The 27,033-nt window shown below is 47.9% G+C and overlaps 1 protein-coding gene across 3 annotated transcripts in view; it reads right to left on the reverse strand.

The window, feature by feature from the left end:
- The window catches only part of LOC140389667 (uncharacterized), a 405,956-nt gene that overhangs the window by 115,552 nt on the left and 263,371 nt on the right, over positions 1-27,033 (reverse strand). For all 3 annotated transcript variants that reach the window (XM_072474012.1, XM_072474013.1, XM_072474011.1), the window contains exons 5-6: positions 15,398-15,520; positions 4,994-5,116 (exon numbers count right to left, since the gene is read on the reverse strand). In XM_072474012.1, the coding sequence (XP_072330113.1) occupies positions 4,994-5,116; positions 15,398-15,520 (246 nt within the window). The remainder of the gene's footprint in view (positions 1-4,993; positions 5,117-15,397; positions 15,521-27,033) is intronic.

Consider the following 27,033-nt stretch of genomic DNA (forward strand, 5'->3'; position numbering starts at 1 on the left):
TTCATTCAGACAGTCAATGCAGACACAATGGGCAAAATCTTATCAATATTTGGCAACATGTCAGTTCTGGTCTGAAAACCGGTGGGAATCTCACCAAAGGCAGGAATATTGAGCCCCTTTGAAATTTTTTTTTAACCATGTGAATCACGCCACACGCATGGCAGCCTCCCGCTGATTTGCTTGTCCCGGGATAACTTAATCTCTGCAATCAGTGGGGTGTTCCATGTAAACGCCTCCCAGCACGTGTTGCAGATCCATTAGAAGGAATGGCTGCCAGGAAACCTGCACCATGATTCACAGAGGGAGCCCTGACCAGACTCCTGGATGGTGTGCAGCAGAAGCAGGATGTCCTCTATCCACGATCGCGCAGACATCCTTCCAGCAAGGTCACCACCCCCGCCTGAGAAGTGGTGGCGGCTTTAGCTAGTGCCAGTTCACTGCAGAAGAGGAAAGGGCAACAGGGTCACAAGATGATGAATGACCTTCTTTGCACGGCCCAGGTAAGTCTGACACTTCCAGTGCTGCACCCTCTCACACACCCTCGCACCTCCAAGGTGATCCCTTACCCAGCCACCTCACGGGTTGCCAACACCTGTCACGAGGCACGCCTGCCCATCCCACCACTGCCACAATCCCCATGGTCTTCCCAGTATCTACTCTGCTCCTCACATCCCCACTCCCACTCAAGTCCCACACACGCCACACACCTCATCACCATCTGACCTGGTCACACTCCCACCAACATTCTCCCCATCTGTCCCATTGCAGAACAAACTCGAGGACAACAGCGTGAGTGGACATAGCCACTCGGAGTCATGCCTGAGCTCAGATGCCTCACCCGCTTTGAGGAAAGAACCCTCAAGCTGGTCAGGGTGGAACAAGACCGTGCCTGAGCAGAGGATGAAGTGGGGGCTGCAGACAAAAGTGAGAATGCTCGGGAAGACCCACAGTCTTTCTTCAAGTCTCACATGAGTAAGCATTGTTCCATCAGTTAGTCCCCGTGATGCACTAATGCCGCCTCCATTCCCCTGCAGGGCAATCAGTCGACCTGCCCGGACCATCCTCACACCCTGGGGCTGGTTTAGCACAGGGCTAAATCGCTGGCTTTGAAAGCAGACCGAGGCAGGCCAGCAGCACGGTTCAATTCCCGTACCAGCCTCCCCGAACAGGCGCCGGAATGTGGCGACTAGGAGCTTTTCACTGTAACTTATTTGAAGCCTACTTGTGATAATAAGCGATTTTCACTTTCACTTCACCCTCTGGACACCACGGACACACATAGCTCGGAGGGAGACTTCTCGGACACTACCATTGAAGAGCCATTACATTTGTCACCCACACCCTCCACCAGCACAGATACTCATGCCTCAGTAGGATTAAAAAGTAGGTAGGCTTCTGGGTCACTCACTGGTGAGCACCTTACAGCTGATGATCCTCAAGAGATGGATGCAGGGACCTCCCAGGGATCTGGCACTCGGAGGGATGTCGGAGCCCAGGACTCTGCTGAACCGGCGCCCGATGATGTGCCTCTGGGGTTCAGTCAGCCTAGAGCTGCAGGAACTGCAAAGGCAGAGTCGTGAGCATCAGAAGGGCTATCCACGGACTGCAGGGCTGACTGGAGAGGCCCCATCCTCTTCTTGCGAGGAGCTGGTGCCGTGACTCCAATGAAACAAGGAAAACATTGCGAGGGTGATGTCCACAATGGAGACCTTGGAGCTGGACTTGCAGTCCATGGCGGGAGATGTCCGCTCCATGGGCCAGCTCTTCACCTGCATGTCTAGGGCATGAGCTCCATGTGGTCGGGCTTTGACTGCATGGTGTTGGCACTGGTGGGAATCCATGAGTGTCTGCACCTGAGGACAGTGGAGCTTCTGGATCTCACTCCAGCTGTATCACTACTCCACAGAGGAGAACAGGGGACCCCGGGCACCTGATGGGAAGAGGATCGGCAGCTGCATGGTCCAGGACACCCCACCCAGGGGACCCTCGGGGTGCCCAGGCCATCTGATACCCCTCTCCTTGAGAGCGACACACCTCCAGCCCAGCGCACGGAGGAGAGTAGCACTGAAACATCCATGCTGCCTGAAAGTGGGCCTGGACCTCAAGACCCCCAGGGGACACCCGCCAAGGAAATCTCAAGTAACGGGGTGTGGATGGCAGCAGACCACCTCAACCTCTAATGTGGATCCTGGGCATACACCTAGGCATGTTGGGAGGGCGAGGAAAAGTAGGAAAATGTGGGCACAGCTGAACCTCGGTACTAGTTGAGATAGCTTGTGTATTACACAACACTTTGTTCACCAGCAGATCTTCCACCCAGTCATTTCATGATACAAAGCTCCGCAAACCCCGCACACTTTCAGTGCTTCATCCCTGTGCAGTGTGAGAGTGGCAGCACTGTGGCTCTCCCATCTGCCACACTGATACGCGGGAAAGACACGCTACTGCTGGCACTGGCCACCCCTGCCCCGTCAACACGCAGGCGTCTAATTTCTGCCAGTGTTTTTTTAATTCTTTAATTGGATGTGGGCATCGCTGATGGGCCAGCATTTATTACCCATACCTGAAGGCACTTGACAATCAACGGCTTTACTGTGGATTTGGAGTCACACATAGGTCTGACTGGGTAAGGACGACAGATTTCCTTATCTAAAGGACATTAGTGAGCCAGGTGGGTTTTGACGACAACTATGATTTCACATCATTAGATATTTAATTCCAGGTTTTTATTGTCATGGTGGGATTTCAACCCGGATCACCATGGGTCTCTGGATTACTAGTCCAGTGACAAAACCACAACGCTACTGCCTCCTCCACAGTGATGAGGAGGATATGGGCTGACAAAGTGCAGAGAGGCTGCCCAACTGGAATGTTGGAGGAAAACACACGGACCCCTGACCTCGGTGGGGTCTGCAGCAGATGAGAGGTCATCCAGCATGAACAGCATGATAAGCCCGTTCATTGACAGGACTCATTCAGCTCCCTGCCAGGCATATCGCTGAGTATGTGAGGAGCATCGCACTATCGTCAATACAAGTCATTCTCCCAGAGAGATTGGCCAATGGCTTTATCGACTCGTCCATGAGCTTGGGAATCATCATGAGAACCTACCGCAGGCACCACAGTACAGGTGGGAGAGCTCTTAATCCCCTAGTTCTGGTTATCCCCAAGCTGAGAGGCTATGAGCGTGTCCCTGGTTCTTTATTCCATGCGTGCCTTGGCCATGGCCCAAGGTCCGTCCTCCTCCTCCACCGGTTTCTCTTCGCACTCTCCTCGACCTGCTTATCAATCGAGGAGATCTGGTGCTCCCCCATCTCCTCCTGGTCAGCTTGGCCTCCCCAGATTGTGGAGAGCACAGCAGATCACAATGCTGCAGGACGCCCTCTGCCCCCCCCCCCCCTGCGCCACTCGCCCAGGCCGCTGGAACACATCTTGAAAAGTCTAATTACCTCCTCGACCAACATGTGCATTGGCTCCTGAGCCTTGTTGTAACGAGTCTCTGCATGTGTTTGTGGCCTTCACCATCAGCCACCTCATGAGTGGATACCACCTGTACCCGAGGAGCCATCCTTCCAGCTCTCCCTAAAACATGTCTGGGATCAGCGAGTACCCCAAGGTGTAACTGTGATGGATGCTCCCCGGGAAACGGGCACACATCTGCATAATGCGTAGGTCACCAACGGGTTAGACATTGAGGGAGTGGAATCCCTTGTGATTCATGAATGGAGCCGTAGGACACCATGGAGACTGTGGGTGCAGCCTATCACACCCTGCATCTGGGGCATGCCCGCTAAGCGAGTGAAGCCCATGGCCCTGGCGTCCTGGCTCCCCTTGTCTCTGTCCAAGTTTATATACGTTTGGGCCCTTGCATAAAGGGCATCTGTCACCTCCTTTATGCATTTGTGTGCGGCTGACTGGGAAATGCCGCACAGATCACCAGTGCTGCCCTGAAACAAGCCGTCTGCATAGAAATTCAGAGCAACGGCAACTTTAAGGGTCCCGCGCAGTGAATGTCATCGCATTCCATGTGGTGCTAGAACTTTCAGGACCTGGCACCAGTAGTTCACCAACCTCCGGGAAAGGCTCAGTCTTCTCAGGCACTGAGACTTTGACATCTGTAGGTAGGATGTCCGACGTCGAAACATCCTTTGCCGGTAGTGTCTCTTACGAGGCTCCACCAAGAACAAAGAACAAAGAACAAAGAAATGTACAGCACAGGAACAGGCCCTTTTGCCCTCCAAGCCCGTGCCGACCATGCATCTCCTCCTGGGATTGAGAGACTGGACTCCCCGTCCCCAAGCTGAATTTATCAATTTACTCCACATCCTCTCCGGTGCACCCTGAGCATTTAACACCCTGGAGGGCGGTGGTTGACTGACAGCTCACCTCCCGAATTCCCCCTCGGAGGGGAAGCCGCCAGGTTCACATTTATGTAAACCTGTTTAAATGGAAGCGGCAGCACCCACTGAATATTTGGTGAGGGGGGAGGGGGGGGGGGAGTCCTGGAGTGAGTGCTCACTAATGATATGCTAATGTAATAAAATTACATTCCTGGCTCCTGCGGCGTGTTTCACGTCACTCCACCGGCGAGGGAGAGCTGAAAATCGGAAACTGCGATCCCGTTGGAGAAAATTGCGTTTTCCAATTCTCTCCAGATATGGCGCCTGTGTCACGGTTCTCACTGATAGCTATCGCGGGCTCAAAATCACCCTCGATGTGCTAAATGGTCTCCTCCTGCGCCGTGCCAGTTCTATAATTTTTTTTGGCTCGTCTTTCCTAAAAAGACCAACAAGGGTCAGAACAAAAGCAAACAGGAAACATTTTTTCTAAACTGCATTTTCTCAAGATATTAATTTACTGCCAAAAGGTCATTATATTGGGCTCAGAAAACAGATGCACAGAGAGAAATATTCAAAGTAATATGTCAGTTTAGCACAATGTGGGTCAGCAGATCATATAATATGCAATTCTGTACATCTACGTGTAAACTTACTGATGCACGTGCGACCATCTGCGTGGATCTTATACCCAGGCTCACATTCACAGTAAAAGGACCCTTGTGTGTTGACACAACTTTGCTGGCAACCTCCATTGACCACAGTGCACTCGTCAACATCTGTACGAGAACAGAAAAGTAAATATCAGACTTGGGGGATCAGAGCGTAATTATCTTTTGAGGAAAAAGTAACTGGTGTATTAAATGTAAACAAGCCATTAAATAAATAACTGGTAGCTATTGCTGGTGATAAATCAGCAGGCTGCACCAAGAATAGCAAAATGTTCCCTGTTAAATTGAGCTAGTCTGTCTGGCTCGAGTAGGAGGAAATCGGATGGGTGGCTGTAATCGTGTTGCTCTAGGCATTGCCAAGCAGCTGCCCAGAGGTTTAGGAATAATTCAGCAGTTAGCCCCGCTGTCTGGGTATGATGTATAGCACTGTAGGATCAAAAGTGAAGCATCTCTTCAAGCTGTGCTGGGCGCAATTTAAATCCGTAGCTTCAAAGTGCAGTAGTCTCTTTATGAAGTGTACTCACCATAAAAAACACAATGTAAAGGCAGGAACAAGGGTTGTGTACAATAGAGGCCATATAAAGGACAGACAATATTGTACAAGGCATGGTGAGTATTATATCATCATAGAATCCTGGGGTTTTACAGGACAAAAAGAGACCCTTCAACCCATCGTGGGCCATCAAGCAGGAATTTATCTATTTTAATTTCATTTTTCAGCACTTGGTCTTTAGCCTTGTGTGCTCTGGCTTTTCAAGTTATCATGCAAGTGTTTCTTAAATATTGTGAGGATTCCCATCTCTATCACCCTTTCAGGCAGTGAATTCCATATTCCTGGGTGAAAAAGATTTTCCTCAAATCCCCTCTAAATCTCCTGCCCCTGACCTTAAATCTATGTCCCCTGGCCCCTCGACTAAGGGGAAAAGTTTCTTCCTGTCTACCTTATCTCTGTCCCTCAGCATTTTGTGCACCTCAATCAGAGCCCCTATCAGCCTACTCTGCTCAAAGGAAAACAATCCCAGCCTAACCAGACTCTCTTCATAGCTGAAACACTCCAGCCCAGGCAACATCCTGGTGAATCTCATCTCTGGTTGGTGAGTACTTTAGAAGATGGGATCTCATTACGGAAGGAAGTCCAAACCATGTGAGGAATACACAGCATCCGATGTGACCTTTCTTCAATATAGAATCTGTAAATAACACATTATATCCAAGGTCAGCAGTGTACCACACAGATTATTGCAGTTGCTACGTGTGAAAGCAGTTTGTAGCGTGGGAGATGTTAGAAGAGAACATATGTTTTATATGTAACAGATGTTGTTGGGTTCATGGGTACAGAATTCTTCAGCCCCTTAATAACAATCTCAAAAAGAATAATGACTACTTCCAGTTGACATTGTCCCAAAACAGAAAGAGCAACAAAAAAAAAAAAAATCAAAAGGACAGGAATGTGCTGCTGAGGTAACTGAAATATTACATTAGTGTACCTTTCACAGTGCAAATCAACAGCGCGAGTAAATAATAAATTCAGTAATGATTCAAGTCCGGAACAAGTAAACCCACTTGACAGCTGCAGAAAGGGTCAAGGCCAAAACATGAAGGAAAAATAATTCCAGCAAGACATGGCAGGGAAATATAAACCCAGAAAGCTGCTGACTCCAGTCTTTATTTAGATTGGGGGAGTAGCAACAGAAGCTCTGAAGGAAAAGCTCTGAAGACCTTTTTACTCAGCTAGTGCCAACACATGGGAAAAGGAAACTATCTTTATGAAAACAAAGCCTGGAGGGTCAGAAAAATATTTGGTACCTTCTGTAATTAGTAAAGCAAATAAAATGATGCAATCCATCTACTCAAATGATGGAGCATTGGATGACTGTCTGTCTGCCCGTTGCTTTCACAGGCCATCACGCACCAACACGAATGTTAAACTGGCTTTTATTTTTCCAGAGTCTGTGAAATATTTGCGAGGACGTTTGCCACTGTATGCGTTTGTTGTTGTTACTGCACAGTTTCCTCCATCCATATTTTCCCATCCTCGAACAAAACCACCAACTTACATTCGTACACTTTTATGGGAAGTGTACTGCACCCCCCTCCCCTCCCACCCCTCACATACTTCACCTAAGTGGTCGCCTTACATGTGCAAGTATGGATATTGGCCAAAAACAGGAGAAACCAGCTGATTCTGTGCTCAATTTCTATTGGGAACCATTAGATGGAAGCAGACAGAGAAACATACATGGAAAATAGAAGCAGGAAGAGGCCATTCTGCTCTTCGAACCTCATCCGCCATTGATTATGATCATGGCTGATCATCAAGTTTACTGTCCTGATCCCGTCTTCCCCCAATATTCCTTGATCCCTTTAGCCCCAAGAACTATATCTAATTCCTTCTTGAACTTACACAATATTTTTGCCTCAGCTACTTTTTTTGACAGTCAATTCAATAAATTCACCACTCTCTGGGTGAAGAAAATCCTCCTCACGTCAGTCCTAAAAGGGTTACCCCTTATCCTCAAACTATGACCCCTAGTTCTGGACTCCCCATCAGGAACATTCTATCTGAATCTATCCTGGGTTATCATGTTAGAATGTTATAAGTTTCTATGAGAATCTCCCCCTCGCTCTTCTAACCTCCAATGAATATAATCCTAACCGACCTAGTCTCTCATCATATGACAGTCCCGCCATTCCAAGAATCAGCCTGGTAAACCTCCATAGCAAGAACATCCTTCCTCAGATAAGGACATCAAAACTGAATGCAATACTCCAGAAGCCTTGCTGATCTATCCACTTATTAGCCAAAGGCACTGAGGGTAGTCATAGGATCTCAAATGTCAGCACAGCAATTCCAAATGGCTCCTAGATTCATTATACATTACAGCACAGAAAAAGGCCACAAGGGTACTCAACTGTTCTGTTGTGCCACAAGATCTCAGGTTGCTAACTCTTGGCGAAGAGACAAAAGAGAGCAACTTTCTGCAAAGATTGTTTTTTTCAAGTTTAACTGCTGTGCTGTAACGTCTCAGACAATCGAAAGCGATGACTGTCGAAAAGTTTTGATTTATTCTCCTCCCAATTTACACCTCCTTCTCCCCAAAGGGTCTCCCATGCCTGCCCCACACCGTTGCCGGGGTATTTATGTCCCGGCAGTCGTAGGGAAGGGGTTAGCCCCGACCCACCTCATCTGGGTAAATTGCACTCAGGTGAGGCCACAGGGGGTCTGCGGTTGCAATCCCTGGGCCTCCTGTAGGGTTGTAACATGTGCAGAAACAGAACTGCTGCTGTGCTTAGATCAGAACTCACTTCAGAACTCACTTCCCTTTCTCCCTGGTGCAGAGGTTTTGTGAGGAGCTGCAGTGGAAATCAGGACTAAAATGGAAAATCACAGCTCCAAATAAATGGACAAACTGCATTGATAAATAATACAGCCATATCCAAAATGGTCTCTTAAAAGGACAAATCTCCTTTCCATTAAGTGAGATTTATAAAAACAACTAAGTAGCAGGCCTTAATCCACTCCAGGTAAACAACATAATCTAGGCTAATGGTGCAGTGCAGTTTTGAGGGAGTGCTACAATAGTGGAATTGTCAAGTTTTGGATGCAACATTAAACAGAGGCCCCATTAGTCCCCTCAGGTGGACATAAAAGATGTTGTGGCATTACTTTGATGAATAGCATGACAATTCTCCCTGGCATGCTGGTCTATATCCCTCTCAGTGTACCCGAAGAGGCGCCAGTGTGTGGCAACTCAGGGATTTTCACAGGAACTTCCTTGCCGTGTTGATGTAAGCCTGCTTGTGACACTAATAAAGATTATAAAAAAAGAAAGAGCACCCTACCTAGGCCCCCCTAACCTTTGGACAGTAAGGGGAAATTTGGAATGGCCAATCCACCTAACTGCACATTTTTGGACCGTGGGAGGAAACTGGAGCACCCGGAGGAAACCCACGCACACGCGGGGAGAAAGTTCAAACTCCACACAGTCACCCAAGGCTGGAATTGAACCCAGGTCTCTGGCACTGTGAGGCAGCAGTGCTAACCACTGTGCCACCCATCTAGAAACAACTGCTGTAGATATGTTCATAATTTGCTATTTTAGGACGCTTTCCAATGCAACTCAGATAAGTGGCAGAGGATTGGACAAATCACTTGGTAAATCAGTTTTCTGTGCTTTCCCTTGCTGAATCTGCTCTCTGGAACTTCCTTGGCTTGTTGGCAATAATATGCGCAGTTTCTGACCTGAATAATTAATTATATATCCAAGCTCAGACAAACTGTTGCTCCTGATGGTTGTAACCTTTGTGGGTCACAACCTAATGTTTGGAAAATCAGTTTGAAGTGTAGGCCAGTTGGAAATAATTTGGTCCCTTTGGGAAGATGTTGCTGAATAATCTGCATGCAGCAGCTAATCCGGAATACTCAGGGACTGTTTAATAGTTTGTTCACCCAGTAAATCTGAACGAGCCAAAACGTAAAACTGACACAAGGGCTCTCTCCACACTCATGGGAGCAGTGAAACATATCCTGAAGCTCAAATGTCAGCTGTTTAAGAGAGTCTCCTGCAAGAAACAACCAATTGCCAATGCAGGCACAAGCTGGAAGTTAGAGACTTGCCTCAGGTCAGATCTGATTAATGAACAATGGTGTATCTGTCGTGATAAATCTCAGTCCCATAACTACAGACCATTCACAATGATTAAATAATACAGTAACATCATCCCATATTGTCTGTATACATTCCCATGCACAAATCAGCTTCACTCGTGCCCACTATAGATCCATAGATTCTATGGCTATGATCAACGTTCACATGCTATTTGGCACTGCATCATGATTCTCCAATTTAGTGACCATCATCCAGGATAAAGGGTCATGATGCCTTCAGTGTTGAATATTATAGGATCACTGAAAGAAGGAAAATAATTATCCTGTCCCTCCATCTTGCCTCAATATTTAGATCTAAGTATAGGATCTACTCAGGTCCTTTACACCAATTTGCTGGCACCATCCTGCCATCGGCCATAGTCCAGAGGTGAGATTAAGGTCAGCAGGGCTACCCATCGTGTGAGGCAGGTAGGCATTAAAGGGAGTTGATGCCCTATTAAAGCCTACTGTCAGACGCTGACTAGAAATTTCATTGGGAATTAGATTGGCGAAGCAGATTGGAAGAAAACTGGGATCCGGCCAGCAATCCAGGCAGATTTGGAGCCTCAGCCCCCTGCCTGGCCACAGCTGCAGCAACAGGCCATCCTGTGGAGGGGTTCCCTCTCCTTAATGGCGGTTCAGTAGCTGAGGCCATTTCATATTTTACAAGTTTTGAAAGTTGCTGGGAGGGGACCTCGAGATGGAGGCATCCTCTCCAAGCCTTACCTTCAACAGCAGGCTGCAACTTCGACTGTGCTGGAGGGCGTCCTACTGACCCTCCAGCTTCAGGAATCAGCCTGACATCCATAATGAGACACAAATCCATCCTCAGGCCACAAATTGGTCAATTCATAGGAGAATGCTGCCGGGTGACTGTTTACCACAAAGTGCATGGGCCGTGACCCACACCAGACCCCAATTCTGGGGTCCCGACCCAAGATCCAAGATTCTGGTCCAGGTATCAATCTATTCAATCCGAGACCACTACCTGATTCAACAGTAACACGCCCAGCCATTCCCCCTTCCAAGAACCCAAACCAGTGGAACCAGGGAAGGGACTCCAAGCTTCCAAGAGAATAACTAATAAGTGATGAGTTCAGTGAGCATTGCTCACGGGCAGCCAATCGCCTCCTGCAATCCAGTAAATCAGGTGTTCTTTCTCCTAACATTAGCACTCCTAACGTTTGCCTGTGGCCCACACTTCAAATTACCAATGTCCTTATTTGTTAAATTGAGAACCAGTGGTCAAGGATCTAAAATCGCTGCACCTGGGATTGGTAAGACACAGTTCAGTGATGCACAGTAACCATCAGGCTCAGCTGATTAAGTTTCAAAGTTCTGGACACAGAAGAGTTTGCTGTTCTTTAAATTAAAAATTCTGACGGTAGGAAATTACTTTAAAGTAGTTTTTTGTTTAACAATTCCCCATGTAGACACCAACAATCACTTCAAACTGCTGTCAGACCGCTTCTCGCAGAATCAAATCACCAGCAGATATTTGGGCCCCTCACCATGCCACTCCATGGCCACTTTTGGGACTTCCTAAGATTAAGTGTGGCAATCTCTATGAGAACCTATTCTAATCCTTCTCCTGAATGCTACCTGAGAGCTAGGATTGCAGGAGGCGATTGGCTGCCCGTGAGCAATGCTCCCTGAACTCATCACTTATTAGTTATTCTCTTGGAAGCTTGGAGTACCTTCCCTGGTTCCACTGGTTTGGGTTCTTGGAAGGGGGAATGGCTGGGCGTGTTACTGTTGTATCAGAAAGAAGAGAGATTGGGGTGTGATTCAACATTTCTTTGGATAGTGCCAGTATTGTGCCTGAATTAGATTTGGTGATTGCAAACCCCGATGGTTATTATTTTAACACAAGTGCCTTTAATTTTGTTTGGTTTAAGCTAACAGCTGCAGCGTCTACTTTACAGTCATTGATGTGTAAAATTAAAGCTACACATTCCTACTAAGATGAGTAATATGGGAACGTTGTGATCTCATTTATACAGGAATTACGACATGTAAACAACATTTCCGATGATTGAAATAATAATTTTGGATTCCTTGGGACCACATGGATCAGTTTGAAGGGTCTTTTTTGTTACAGGTCCTTGTGTACTACTACGTTTGTATGACAGGAAAAGCTTATAATGGAATGTCGAGTTTGGCCATCCATTTGATAATGGGTGATACTAATTCAAGGAACCTATAATGTTATCAATCTGGGAGAGAAATGCAACAAATAGCATTCTGATTTGCAAAACATTTGGGGTGAGATCTTCCGGTGGTTCATGCCGGCGGGATCTTCCAGTCCTGCCAAAGGCACACACCCCACTGCAGGTTTCCCAGTGGCATGGCGTGGATTCAATGGGAAATCCCATTGATGCCACCACTAGCCAATGGCAGTTTGCCTTCTGCTGCCAAGAAACACGTCAAGGTGAGGCCAGAGAATCTCGCCTTTGGAATCCAATTTACAGTCTGTTTAAGTTTAAGGGATGTGTGCATTGCCTACTTACAGTGATCAACCGGTCCTGCTAAATGACACATCTCGTGACATCCTCAGGGGAGACAGTGGTGTAGTGGTTATGTCATTCGTCTAGTAATCCAGAGGGCCAGGCTGATGCCCTGGTGACAGGGTGCATATCCCTCCGTGGCAATTCCAAAAATGTATCGAGTACATTGATTGCTGTGAAAACCATTTAGTTCACTAATGCCCTTCAAGGGAAAGGAAATGCAGGGGATGTTGGGTAAGGTGGGGGTAGGTTGGTGAGGAATTGTTATTGGGGTGTTGTTTATGTAAGCCATGTTGGCAGAGTTTTTTTTTGGTGCATGGTTGTTCATTCTGTTAACATTTATACTATAAATGCCTCAATAATTTTTTTTTTTTTTTAAAAAGGAAACAAAATCTGCCATCCTTGCCTGGTATGGCCTAAATGTGACTCCACAGCAATGTAGCTTAATATTAGCCGGCTTCTACAATTGGATGGGCAAAGGTGCCAGTAACACCACATCCCATGAAAGAGTAAAAACAAATCACAAGCTGCAACTTGTGACAATAAGCGATTATTATATTATTAAGATTATCTCATGATAATTCTGAAGTTGAAGTGTTCTCCATAATTGTCATAATACTGATGCTGCAGATTAAAGCTTGAAGAAGCCATACATGTTGTGTTAATTTCATTCCAGAGAAAATAATCCATTGCAAAAATACTCAACATTTCACTGCAGATGCTCATTTCAGGAAGGCCAATTATTTCCTGCCAATCAGAGACTGAAAACCCATGGAGCAAAGATCAGAGGTTAGTTCATTAGTGCACGAACCATGCCACTCCAAAATTGACCAGGGTAAAAGCTTGAAAATCTATCTTACGTCAGTCATAAAGCTTAACAGCCTTTAGCAAAGTGAAGTTTTGCCAATTCTACCTGATAGAACAAGAAATAGAAGAACTGTTTTAGAATGAAGATTACTCATGAAACTCAATCTGCTTCAGAACAGACTTTGATCTTTGCTCAGAACATCTTGCTCTCTTTTATTGTCTCTTCCTCCCATAGCAGCGTCACTGAGTGTGTCTTCTCAACTTACAAGACAGCCACATATACTTCTAAGGTAATTTGTCAGGGGGTTTGAAGGGTCGGGTATAGGAAGATTTACTCTGCATCCAACTTCTTCCACATCTAATCTGGGGATGGTAACTTCTAGATGTGGAAGTAGAAAGTATAAAAGTGTTCCATTTGAAATATAAGTAAATCGCTGGGATCAGCTTACACCTGATTCCTTTGGTTCTCTGCCTACTCCTCTGTCACCACCATATTAGCTCTACTCATGAAGTTGGTGAGCTGCTTAAGAACCTCAAGGAATCAGCAGAGCATGCTCGAAGGGCCAAAAGTCCTCCTCCTGCTCCTATCTTCTATGTAACCAGTGATGAAGAACTTTCATTCTGTGGACAGAATTGAGGAATTGAGGTTGTTGTAGTAGAGAAGGATAAGGGGAGATTTAACAGGTACTCAAAACCATGAAGGGTGTTGAGAGAATAAATAAGGAGAATGTGTTTCTACTGGCAAAATAGTCAATAACCAAAGGACATGGGCTTAAGGTAATTGATAAAAGAAGCAGAAGTGAGGTAAACAAAAATATTTTTTACGGAACAAGTGGTTATGATCTAGAATGCACTACCTCAAAGGGTGGCATAAGCAGATTCACAATTTTCAACAGGGAATTGGATAAATCCTTGGTGGGGAAAATTGACAGAGCTAAGGAGAAAGAGTGGAAATTTTGAGGTGTAAAGAGAAGGGAAGTTTTTGTTTTGGTATGTGGGTGATGGATTTTTATGCCCATATCTAGTTGCCCCGAAGAGATGGTGATTGACCATCCCTTGAACGTCGGCACACTTGGTGGTTATGTCTAATGGTGTTAAGTTGGGAATTCCAGGGTTTTGATTCAGCAATGGTGGTTGAATGGCAATGTATATCCTAAGCAGAATGATGTGTGACTTGGAGATTATGACATTACCACAACATTGATGGTCTTGTTCTTCTTGATTGTGGAAGTCACAAGAAGTAGGTTGCTGTCAAAGTAAACTGGGTCAGGTGCTGCAGTGGATTCTCTGGGTCATACACACTGTAGACATAGGACGCAATCTATCAGCTACGTCACGCCCGAATGGGGGCCCGACATGGCCAGTAGATGCCAGGAGAGGCCTCTTCCGGGATTTATCCAGCTTGCAATGCCTCGCGAGATCTAACGGGATCTCGCGTGACGTTGCACCTTGATCCCGCCCATTGTGGGCAGGATCAGTACTTGGCAAATGCACAAGTTTGAGTGAGTAGCTAGTCTCACTCTAATATGCTGCTCGCCTGATCTACCCGAGGCTTTGGGATATAACTCCTTCGTCCCGGAGACCTTAGGAGAGCGCCGTTCAGTACTGGTCCCCACAAACTGAAACAAGGCATAACTGCGCCTGATGGAGTCTCCCATGCGATCGGAAGGCCCCCGGGTGGTTTGCCTTCGGGAAGGGTGGCACCCTGGCACTGCCGGGCTGACATGCTGCCTGTGCCGGGGATCGGGCCCGGGGCTGCCCTGCCCATGTGAGGTGGGTGAGGTGAGTTGCGGGGGCCTCCCGCGGGGCCCCCCCGCCCCCATCCCCCCACCCAGGACCTCTTTGTAGTGTTGGATTTTAGGGGGTTATGCCGGGGATTGAGAAAGATCAGGGTGCCATTTAAAAATGGCTTCTGCAGAACTCCTCAGTGCAGAAAATGGGACCAAGTGCGGCCTTGATGGGCGTTCCCGGCTGAGGCCCCAGATTTCAACAGAGTCCCATTCGATAGCATGGTCGTTCTTGGCATTGAGCGGTAAACACCTGGCTAAACGGGGTAAACACCTGGCTAAACAGGCTCAACACGAACTCTGTTGCAATTCGGTTAGATTGCGCCCATAGTGTGCTGGCAGGGATGGATGAATATTGAGTCCAATGACAGGGTTAATATCTCAATCTGTGGATATGTTTTGAGGAAGATTAATAAAACACTAACATCTGAACCAGTAGACAGGGATGAGCGGGTTTTCATTAATATTATGCTCACACCACAGAATCACCAGATGAATGTAATTTCCGTAGAAACTTACATTTTGAAATTCTTCCTATGTATTGTTACAAGGTGTGTTCAAGATGTTGGAGTTGATGTCAATGAATTATTACAATCTCCTCCCCATCCTTTGCCATTACATCATGACTTTGACAACTTACCTTGACAAAATTTCCCATTAGTCGCCAATCTCTGTCCTGTTGGGCATTTGCAATAATAACTGCCGATGGTATTGCAACATTGATCTTGGCATCCTCCATTTTCTGTGACACATTCATTCACATCTGTTAGGAGGAGGGAAAGTAAAGCAGTCGAGTGATTATAAATGACTTTGATTTAAATCATGTTTGAATTGCTCATGTACTCAGGAAATTATCTCACATTTTCAAATTAGTGTATTGTTAGTTGTCATACAATAGCATTTCAACAAAGCTAGATAATTATCACATCAGTAAAATCATTAATGGGTGAGAGAAAAAGAGAAACAAATATGTACAAATAAGATGTTTTGACATTTTTATTCAATCATTAGCTTTCATTGCCCAGGTCTCTTGGTAAAGCTGGTAGCCAAGGGACATACCCTGTGTTTACCATTGGTTTAGTTGAACTTCTTTTAGCTTGTTCATAAGATGTGGGCATCAATGGCAAGGCCAGCATTTGCTACCAATCCTTAATTACACTTGAGATAAATGACTTGCTGGGCCATTGCAGGGGATCTGGATTCATATGTAGGCCAGACCTGATAAAGGTGGCATTTTCCTTCCGTAAAGGGCATTAGTGAACCAGCAATGTTTTTTCAACAACTGATGATAGTTTGAGGGTTAGCTTTCAGTTCCAGATTTTTATGAATCAATTGACTTTATTAAGTGAATTTAAATTCCACCGGCTGCCATGCTAGGATTTGAACCCATGTCCTCAAACCTAGGCTTCTGGTTCACTACGCCAGTGACATTACCACGACTCCAGTCTCATGCATTTCAGTGTTTTACACTTTCATAGAGAGATTTGTGGGAGTTGTGTAAGACAGTAGATAGATCGTTTTATTTTTCTTATGCATCCAAATCTTAATCTAAACTAGTATGAGAGAATTCAATCTAATTTTTCTAGAAGCTTTTCACCATTACAATTATTTTTCTGTTAAAAGGTGCACTGTAAGGGTGGAGGAATAAAAGTGATCCAAAGAGACTGAATGATCCCAAGTGCATCTTACTTGTTCTGTTCTTCATCTCAGTGTATATCCGCACACACAAATTAGGAGCAGAAATAGGCCATTCGGCCCCTCGAGCATGCTCTGCCATTCAATAAGATCATGGCTGAGCTGACTGTAACATCAACCCCAATTTCCTGTCTACCCCCAATAATCTTTCAACCCCTTGTTAATCAAGAATCTATCTAGCTCTGCCTTAAAACATTCAAAGACTTTGTTTCCACTGCCTTTTGAAGAAGAGTCCCAGAGACTCATGACCCTCTGAGAGAAACAAATTCTCCTCATCTCAGTCTTAAATGAGTGACCCCACAGTCACCCCCTAGTTCTAAATTCTCCGACAAGAGGAAACATCCTCTCCACAACCACCCTGTCGAAACCACTCAGGATCTTAAACATTTCAATCAAGTTGCCACTTACTGTTCCAAACTCTAGTGGAATCAAACCTAACCTCTCCAAACTTTCCTCACAAGACAACCCGCCCATTCCTCGGATTTGTTTAAATAAATAAATAATCTTTATTGTCACAAGTAGGCTTACAACTGTCATAATATGCACTCATGTTCAGAATGAGATACAGACAGGCAGTGATGGACACACACAGGAACCAATCACCACACAGAATACAGAACAACCAATCACCAGGCAGGACACTACAGGGTACAAAACCAGTATAAAACACACGAGGCAGGAAGGCTCGGCCCCTTCGTACTGGTGATAGCTGTAGCAACAGTCAGGGTGCAATGTACAGTCAGCACTCACTACACATGGCACAGAGCAAGTCTGGGCCAGCCAGACCAAGGTTAGCAAGCTTAGATTAATAGAGTGTCGACCCACAGCGAACTATGTACATTACTCGGCAAATTCAATAAAGCAGTGTTGAACCATCTACAGGATTGGAAGCCTGTTTTCAAGTGATACTGCATTGAGTTGCAGTCCGTGTTAATCCAACATAGATAACACATCAGCAATAACACTGCAAAGGAGTTACCGTGAAAAGCCCCTCTTAAATTGAATTTAAGAGCCGTGAGGTGATGATGCAGCTGTACAAAACTTTGGTAAGGCCACATTTGGAGTACTGTGTACAGTTCTGGTCGCCTCATTTTAGGAAGGATGTGGAAGCTCTGGAAAAGGTGCAAAGAAGATTTACCAGGATGTTGCCTGGAATGGAGAGTAGGTCTTACGAGGAAAGGTTGAGGGTGCTAGGCCTTTTCTCATTAGAGCGGAGAAGGATGAGGGGCGACTTGATAGAGGTTTATAAGATGATCAGGGGAATAGATAGAGTAGACAGTCAGAGACTTTTTCCCCGGGTGAAACACACCATTACAAGGGGACATAAATTTAAGGTGAAAGGTGGAAGATATAGGAGGGATATCAGAGGTAGGTTCTTTACCCAGAGAGTAGTGGGGGCATGGAATGCACTGCCTGTGGAAGTAGTTGAGTCGGAAACATTAGGGACCTTCAAGCAGCTATTGGATAGGTACATGGATTACGGTAAAATGATATAGTGTAGATTTATTTGTTCTTAAGGGCAGCACGGTAGCATTGTGCATAGCACAATTGCTTCACAGCTCCATGGTCCCAGGTTCGATTCCGGATTGGGTCATTGTCTGTGCGGAGTCTGCACGTCCTCCCCGTGTCTGCGTGGGTTTCCTCCGGGTGCTCCGGTTTCCTCCCACAGTCCAAAGATGTGCGGGTTAGGTGAATTGGCCAATGATAAATTGCCCTTAATGTCCAAATTGCCCTTGGTGTTGGGTGGAGGTGTTGAGTTTGGGTAGGGTGCTCTTTTCAAGAGCCGGTGCAGACTCAAAGGGCCGAATGGCCTCCTTCTGCACTGTAAATTCAATGATAATCTATGATTAATCTAGGACAAAGGTTCGGCACAACATCGTGGGCCGAAGGGCCTGTTCTGTGCTGTATTTTCTATGTTCTATGTTCTATGTCGCCACATTCCGGCCCCTGTTCGGGTACACTGAGGGAGAATTCTGAATTCTCAGCTGGTACGGGAATTGAACCCACACTGCTGGCTTTGTTCTGCATCACAGTAAACAATATAAAGTTACACTGAGCCAGCACATAAAATGGTAAGAAAAATAAAATTCCCTATTAGGCTTTTACTAAAAAACTGGCATCACGGCTTATGAAGAACACAAAAATAACACCAAAAATGCCTGTAATGTGTGTAACAAATTGGTATGTGAAGGGGCAAAGGTGGCCGACAAAAGATTAAGGAAATGTTCTGCTCTGGTCTGCTTCAAGGCCTGAGAAGTTATTACCACTTAGATAATTGATCCCTTGGGATCACAGTGCCTATGTTCTTGGCAAGATAACCAATCCTTCCTTAAAGATTCACTCCATTTTATCCAGTTTGATGATGCTTGAAAATGAGATTATCCCACAAACAAATCTGGTTTGTGTTACAATCTCTCCGAGGTAGATATCCCTGCATTCACAACCTCCAACCAAGTCTACATCACAATCCTTGGTCAGTCCCGTCAAGTTTGTATTATTATCTACCAGTCCAATCATAATTCAGACATCGAGGGTGTGGTAGGAGAGGTATTACGGTACCTGGTAATGTTGGAACACCATTGGTAGAAATTGTATGCATCCTATTGGTCAAGCTGTATGGTAGCTCCGCCCTGCTAGGCGGCGTATAAGAGCCCGTGCCGCCCCAGCAGCCTTCATTCTGTACCTGAGCTGCTGGGGGAAACATCTAGCTTATTAAAGCCTTCAGTTGGACTACAACCTCGCTTTAGTGGTCATTGATCGTGCATCAATTTAATAAGCTAGATTTAAAAGGATGGAGCTCCGAATCAAGCCGGAGTGTCTGCAACTCAGCCCCCACGCGGTGAACTCAGCGTCAATCTTCAAGCACTGGCTGGCGTGTTTTAAAGGGCATCTCGGGACGGCCGAAAACACGGCCACGGGAGAACAGAAAATGCAAGTCCTGCACTCGAGGGTGAGCCCGGAGATTTACACCCTCATCGAGGAAGCGGAAGACTTCAATGCGGCAATAGAGCTGCTAAAAGGACATTATATTCGCCCGGTAAACCAGGTCTATGGCCGACATCTGCAAGTGACAAGGCGACAAATCCCTGGGGCAATCGCTGGAAGAATTCTACCGTGCACTCCTGGTGTTGGGGAGAAACTGCAGCTGCCCGCAAGTTTCGGCGAGCGAACACACTGAACTCTTGGGACGCTTTCGTGGCAGGTATGCTGTCCTCCCAAATCCGCCAGCGATTGCTTGAAAAAGACACTCTGGGTCTCAAGGAGGTACGGGCCCTCGCAGGTTCCCTGGATGTGGCCTCCAGAAACGCCCACACTTACGTTCCCGACCGTGTGGCAGCCCCCTGGGCAGCGTGGAACCCCTCCGCAGCCGACCCCGAGACATCCCCCATCCCCCCACAAGCTTGCGCTGCAAGGCGGCCTGGCAACCCTGGGGGGCCCCGCTGCTACCTTTGCAGGCAGGCCAAGCACCCCCGCCAGCGCTGCCCGGCCAGCGCATCCACCTGCAAGGGATGCGGTAAAAAGGGGCATTTCTTGGTGGTATGCCAGGCCCGTGCGGTTGCAGCGGTCTCCGGCGGTGAATGCGGACCGCCACCACAAACCTCTTCACGGTCCCCGTGCGGCGCAGCCATCTTCCTACTCCAGGGCCACGTGCGGCTCCCGGGTGCCGTCATCTTGTCCCACGGACGCCACGTTAGATGGATGGGCACCGCCATTTTGTGCAGCCCCAGCCATGTGCGACCAATGGGAGCCGCCATCTTGGATGAACCTCCAGGGCCCCAGCTCGGCTGACCACACACTGCCCAAAGAGAACACTTAACTGCTGCGATTAGCCTCGGTGATTCTGGATCAGTCCCGACCTCGAAAACTCTCAACTGCTACAACGACTGTATTTATCAACGGGCACACGACGTCCTGCCTAATCGACTCTGGGAGCACGGAGAGCTTCATCCACCCCGACACGGTAAGGCGCTGTTCTCTCCTCGTCCACCCCGTTAATCAAAAAATCTCCCTGACCTCCGGTTCCCACTGAGTAGAGATAAAGGGGTTTTGTGTAGCAAACCTCACAGTCCAGGGAAGGGAATTCAAAAATTACCGGCTCTACGTCCTTCCCCACCTCTGCACGGCCACACTCCTAGGTTTAGACTTCCAGTGTAATCTCCAAAGTCTAACTTTCAAATTCGGCGGCCCTATACCCCCCCTCACTGTCTGCGGCCTCGTGACCTTCAAGGTCGACCCGCCTTCCCTGTTTGCGAACCTCACCCCGGATTGTAAACCCGTCGCCACCAGGAGCAGACGGTACAGTGCCCAGGACCGGACCTTTAAGAGGTCAGAGGTTGAAAGGCTACTGAGGGAAGGAGTCATTGAAGCTAGCAACAGTCCCTGGACAGCTCAAGTAGTGGTGGTAAAGACCGGGGAGAAGCATAGGATGGTCATCGACTACAGTCAGACCATCAACAGGTTTACGCAGCTGGACGCGTACCCTCTCCCCCGCATCTCCGACCTGGTAAACAGGATTGCGCATTACAAGGTCTTCTCCACGGTGGATCTTAAATCCGCCTACCACCAGCTCCCCATCCGCACTAGTGACCGCAAATACACTGCCTTCGAGGCAGATGGGTGGCTCTATCACTTCTTAAGGGTTCCCTTCGGTGTCACCAACGGGGTCTCGGTCTTCCAGTGCGAGATGGACCGAATGGTTTACGGGCAACATTCCCGTATCTCGATAATGTCACCATCTGCGGCCACGACCAGCAGGACCACGACACCAACCTCCAAAAATTCCTCCAGACCGCAAAGACCCTTAACCTTACATGCAACAGGGATAATTGCGTGTTTAGCACTGACCGCGTAGCCATCCTTGGCTACGTAGTGCAAAGTAGAGTTATAGGCCCCGACCCTGAACGCATGCGCCCCCTTATGGAGTTCCCCCTCCCTCACTGCTCCAAGGCCCTGAAGCGCTGCCTAGGGTTTTTCAGTTACTACGCCCAGTGAGTCCCCAACTATGCAGACAAGGCCCGTCCCCTGATCCAATCCACAGCTTTTCCCCTGTCGATAGAGGCCCGCCAGGCCTTCAGCCGCATCAAAACGGACATTGCAATGGCCACGATGCACGCCATCGACGAGTCCCTCCCCTTCCAGGTCGAGAGCGACGCGTCTGACGTAGCTCTGGCGGCCACCCTCAACCAAACGGGCAGGCCCATGGCCTTCTTCTCACATCCCCTCCATGCTTCCGAAATCCGCCACTCCTCAGTCGAAAAGAAGGCCCAGGCCATAGTGGAAGCTGTGTGACATTGGAGGCTTTACCTCGCCGGCAGGAGATTCACTCTCCTCACTGACCAACAGTCGGTTGCTTTCATGTTCGATAATGCACAGCGGGGCAAGATAAAAAACACTAAGATCTTGCGGTGGAGGATCGAACCCTACAACTACGAGATCTTGTATTGTCCCGGGAAGCTAAACGAGCCTCCTGACACCCTGTCCCACGGCACATGTGCCACCGCACAAGTGGACCGCCTCCGAGCCCTCCACGAGGACCTCTGCCATCCGGGAGTCACTCACTTTTTCCATTTTGTCAAGACCCGCAACCTGCCCTACTCCATCGAGGAGGTCAGGGCAGCCACTAGGGACTGCCAAATCTGCGCAGAGTGCAAACCGCACTTCTACCGGCCAGAGAAAGCGCACCTGATAAAGGCTTCCCGTCCCTTTGAACGCCTCAGCATGGACTTCAAAGGCCACCTCCCCTCCACCGACCGCAACACGTACTTCCTGAACGTGATTAACGAGTACTCCCGGTTCCCATTCGCCGTCCCCTGCCCCGACATGACTGCAACCACCGTCATCAAGGCCCTCCATAGCACCTTTGCACTGTTCAGGTTCCCCGCCTACATACATAGTGATACGGGGTCCTCCTTTATGAGCGACGAACTGCGTCAATTCCTGCTCAGCAAGGGCATCGCCTCGAGCAGGACGACCAGTTACAACCCCCGAGGTAACGGACAGGTAGAGAGGGAGAATGGAACGGTCTGGAAGACCGTCCTACCGGCCCTACGGTCCAGGAATCTCCCAGTTTCCCGCTGGCAGGAAGTCCTCCCGGATGCCCTCCACTCTATCCAGTCACTGCTCTGTACCACAACCAACCAGACACCTCACGAATTTCTCCTTGTCTTCTCCAGGAAGTCCTCCTCTGGGACCTCGCTCCCGACATGGCTGGCAGCTCCCGGACCCATCCTGCTCCGGAGACACGTGCGGGAGCACAAGTCAGACCCGTTGGTCGAGAGGGTCCATCTTCCCCACGCTAACCACCAGTACGCCTACATGACGTACCCCGATGGCCGACAAGATACGGTCTCCCTACGAGACCTGGCGCTCGCCGGAGCCCCACGCACACCACAGCCACCAGTCCCACCCTCCCCTTCAACAGGGCACCTTACAGGAGGATCGGTCCTTCCGCCGGCCCCGTCTAGGCGCTCCCTTCCCAGGTCAACCGTTTTCCCCACCAGCGCCGTCTAGGGATGTCGAAGCTGCCACAGAGATCGAGGACACGCTCCCGAGCCTCCACCGGAGTCACCACCGAAGCTCCGACGATCACAGAGGATGGGTAGGGCCCCCGATCGACTGATTGCTTCATTTTAAATTGTAAATGTAAATCGTAAATTGTAAATAGTTATTGGAATTGTAAATAGTTACAAAACGCTGTACAGAGGTATTACGGTACCTCCATAACTAATTCTACCATGTTGCCATGTTTGTAGTTTAAGGCCACCACCCCCGCCGGACTCTTTTTTAACAGGGGGTGAATGTAGTAGTAGAGGTATTACGGTACCTGGTAATGTTGGAACACCATTGTGAGAAATTGTATGCTTCCTGTTGGTCAAGCTGTATGGTAGCTCCGCCCTGCTAGACAGGGTATAAGAGCCCGTGCCGCCCCAGCAGCCTTCATTCTGTACCTGAGCTGCTGGGGGAAACATCTAGCTTATTAAAGCCTTCAGTTGGACTACAACCTCGTTTTAGTGGTCATTGATCGTGCATCAGAGGGTCAAAATGATATACTGTGCGCTAGACAAGAAACAGACACATGACCCCAATCATGCACAGAACACACTTCCTACTATAATTTCACAAAATTCTGGGAAAAAAAGGGCTTATAAATCAATTTTATTCTGCAAGGAAGCTTGCCGTAAAGAATGGACAATCATTAGTATTAATGTCACACATACTTCTTCTCCAAGAATACAGTTGATAAATCAATTAGAGAGAAAGATAGACGATATAGAATTTACTTGTCAGCTGAGGATGAGAGCACATGCTGAAATATTTACCAACTAAGCAATGACATAGTCACTGACAAAGTGACAGGAAGCTGTCGGAGGATTCTGTAATGTGAATGACCAACTCAGGGTTCGGTCAGCAAGGAGTAAGAAATGCATCAGTAAAGATCCTCAAATGACTGGGTTTTCTTCTGTGATCCCAAAGACAATTAAGTAATAAAGGGGCATAAATTTGTCTCAAACAGTGGCGCAAAACAGGGGGGAGGGGTGTTTATCAGTTCAGCTGCGCATTGCACACAACTCCTGATACGGTTCCATTGAGGCCAGTGAAATTAAATATCGGTCATTGTGTATAACAGTGGAGTTTGATCCGATACCAGCCACTTTGTGCTACTGCCCAGGCCAAGTTCCCAGCTCGCAATCCTTTTCTCAACTTGTTGTGGTGGATTTGTGAATCTGATTGCTTGTTTGTTAACATCTAATCCCACATCAATACTTCACAACCTTAAAAAAAAAGAAACTGCTAGTTAATACTGAATAATGTCAAAGCAAAATCTTTTGAAATGCAGGAAATCACCGTGGGGATTTTAGGCTTCTTTGCTGAATCCAGGAAATGATGTAGGGGGCTGAACAAATGATGAAAGGGCGGAGAATCCAGCAAAGACATTTACTCACCACAGGGCTAGGATTGGATCTTCATTCTCACGTTTAGGTTCTGAATGAAACATGTACGAACAGTGCACCAAATGCTTTTAAAGCACCCACCGGCTGTCTGTGCATTGGCTTGTCACTTCTAGTCACTCCCAGATCATGGATTTGAAAGTTGATACAGATCCCAGACAAAGTGCATGCCCCTCTCAGTCTTTCCCTTGGAGGAATCTGCCTTTCACATTTATACTGCTCGTCATGGTGACTGGCAGCTATTTAGTTATCCAGCTTCTTCTGCATTTTCTTGTACTGTTTGAAAATCTTTCTGAAATCACGAATCAGATCAGATCCGAACACAAACCAGCTGCTGTTTACTGTTTTCCCTATGGCAATGACAAAGACTCTGTTGTTACAAAATGTGTTACTGTACATGGTCATACCTTTAAATAATCAGTTTCAGTCAGAATATTCTTAGTTAGTCTTCAAGGTTCTGTGAAGCGGCACCTACATATCCCTTAAAAGAAGCACTTTCTTGATATGTTGGGTGCTCTGGATCCGTGGAACACATACAGGCCACCAACAGTTAAAATAGTACAACACTATTCTATTAAGTTAGAAACTGTTGAACATACTTTCACTGTGGGTTAACACGATGTTAGATTAAACTAAAGACCTATGCCTGCCCTAGCCAGTCTATGCACTCAGCACATGGTGAAGATCTGTGCTGTACGCTGTAAGCTCTGTCCTACTGAGAGGCTGCATCCTGAATGAACGGGAACTCTGATGCCCTCTGTCTATATAGTGAGTGTGCTCTAACTGGTGATTGGCTGCAGTGTTGTGTGTGTTGATTGGTCTTGCTGTGTGTCCATCAGTGTGTGTGTCTGCACCGTGATATACTGGTGTATATTATGACATCCCCCCTTTTATTTAATAAAATGCATGTGTGTGGCAATAAATAATGCGGGGTGAGAATGTTCCTAACTACGTGTGGGGTGCGAAGACATATTTACAGGACTACGTACATGAGAACTAAGCTATTTACAAGGGAAGGTGCCTGGTGCAGAGAAGCAGTACGCAACAAGAATAATGAGATCAACACTATATATAACCCAGGGAAACGATCAAACAAAGCAACAAAACAATTCAGAGTCCATAAATTTGAATAGTTCATAAATTTAGTCTCTGAGGTGGGCGACGAATTCTGGTTGACCGCGTCAAGGGTGGGTCAAGAGCCGCCGGTTCAGGAGCGGGCTGGACTGCGTCAAAGTCAGAGGGAGGCAGAGTGACAGGGAGCTATGCATAGTTCGTGGCAGGGTCAGCAGGAGGGCGAGGCGACACTGGAGGATCATGTGCGAGCGTGGAACGAGACGAAGGGCGCGTCGATTGCGGCGCAGAATAGAGCCATCCGGTAGACGAACCAGGAATGAGCGGGGAGCCACCTGCCGAAGGACAACAGCGGTTGCAGACCGGCCACCATCCAGAAGATGGACGGGACGTTGTGATCTGGAGCCAGAGCAGGGAGATCAGCTGCCCGGGAGTCATGAGTCGCCTTGTGCTGTGCACGAGACAGCTGCATCCGGCGAAGGTCCGGAACGTGGTCGAGGTCTGGGACATGGATGGACGGCACCGTCATCCTCAGGGTGCGACTCATGAGTAACTGGGCTGGCGACAGGCCAGTGGACAGTGGGGCGGAGCGATAGGCCAGCAAGGCAAGATAGAAATCAGACCCAACATTGGCAGCCTTGCATAGGAGCCATTTGACGATATGTACTCCCTTCTCTGCTTTGCCGATTGCGGGTACAGGGGACTGGACATCACATGGGCAAAATTGTACTGCCTGGCAAAGTTGGACCATTCTTGGCTGGCGAAGCAGGGGCCAGTGTCTGACATAACCGTGAGCGGGATGCCGTGTCGAGCAAAGGTTTCTTTACATGCACGAATGACTGCAGACAAGGTGAGGTCATGCAACCGTATCACCTCCGGTTAATTCGAAAAATAGTCCACGATCAGGACATAGTCTCTACCCAGCGCGTGGAACAGGTCGATGCCCAGCTTGGTCCATGGTGACGTGACCAACTCATGGGGCTGCAGGGTCTCAAGTGGTTGGGCCAGCTGGAAGTGGGGCAGTTGAGCACTGTGTTGGCTATGTCCTCATTAATGTCGGGCCAGTACATTGCTTTCGGGCCCGTCGGCGGCACTTTTCCACGCCAAGGTGGCCCTCGTGTAGTTGTTCCAGGACGAGCTGGCGCATGCTATGCGGGATGACAACGCGGTCCAGTTTTAGAAGAACCCCGTCTACTACCGCCCGATCATCTCTGACATTATAGACGCCTCCATCCCACCTCCTCCTTGGCCTGTCGGACGGCCGGCTCTCCAGCCTCACCAGCTGGCTCCTGCTCCTGTGGGGCAGCCTCCTGTTCTGCAGGGTTCTCCCCGTGTAGCTCCTGCTCTTGCAGCCTCATTGCGTTCGCAAAGGCCGCTGTGGCCAGGCAGATGCCAACTATTGTTGGCTGGACTCTGAAATTCATTGCCTCCAGGGGGTAAAGGGCAGACATCCTTGCTTGGTGTGTACTCCCGTACCCATCCAGATCCAACGGGCTATGTGGTGGCCCTGGCTTGCACTGCATCCCTGACAGGGGGCGTGCGTCCTGACATTCTGCCTTCC

Source organism: Scyliorhinus torazame, chromosome 14, assembly GCF_047496885.1.
Source record: "Scyliorhinus torazame isolate Kashiwa2021f chromosome 14, sScyTor2.1, whole genome shotgun sequence".
Lineage (NCBI taxonomy): Eukaryota > Metazoa > Chordata > Chondrichthyes > Carcharhiniformes > Scyliorhinidae > Scyliorhinus > Scyliorhinus torazame.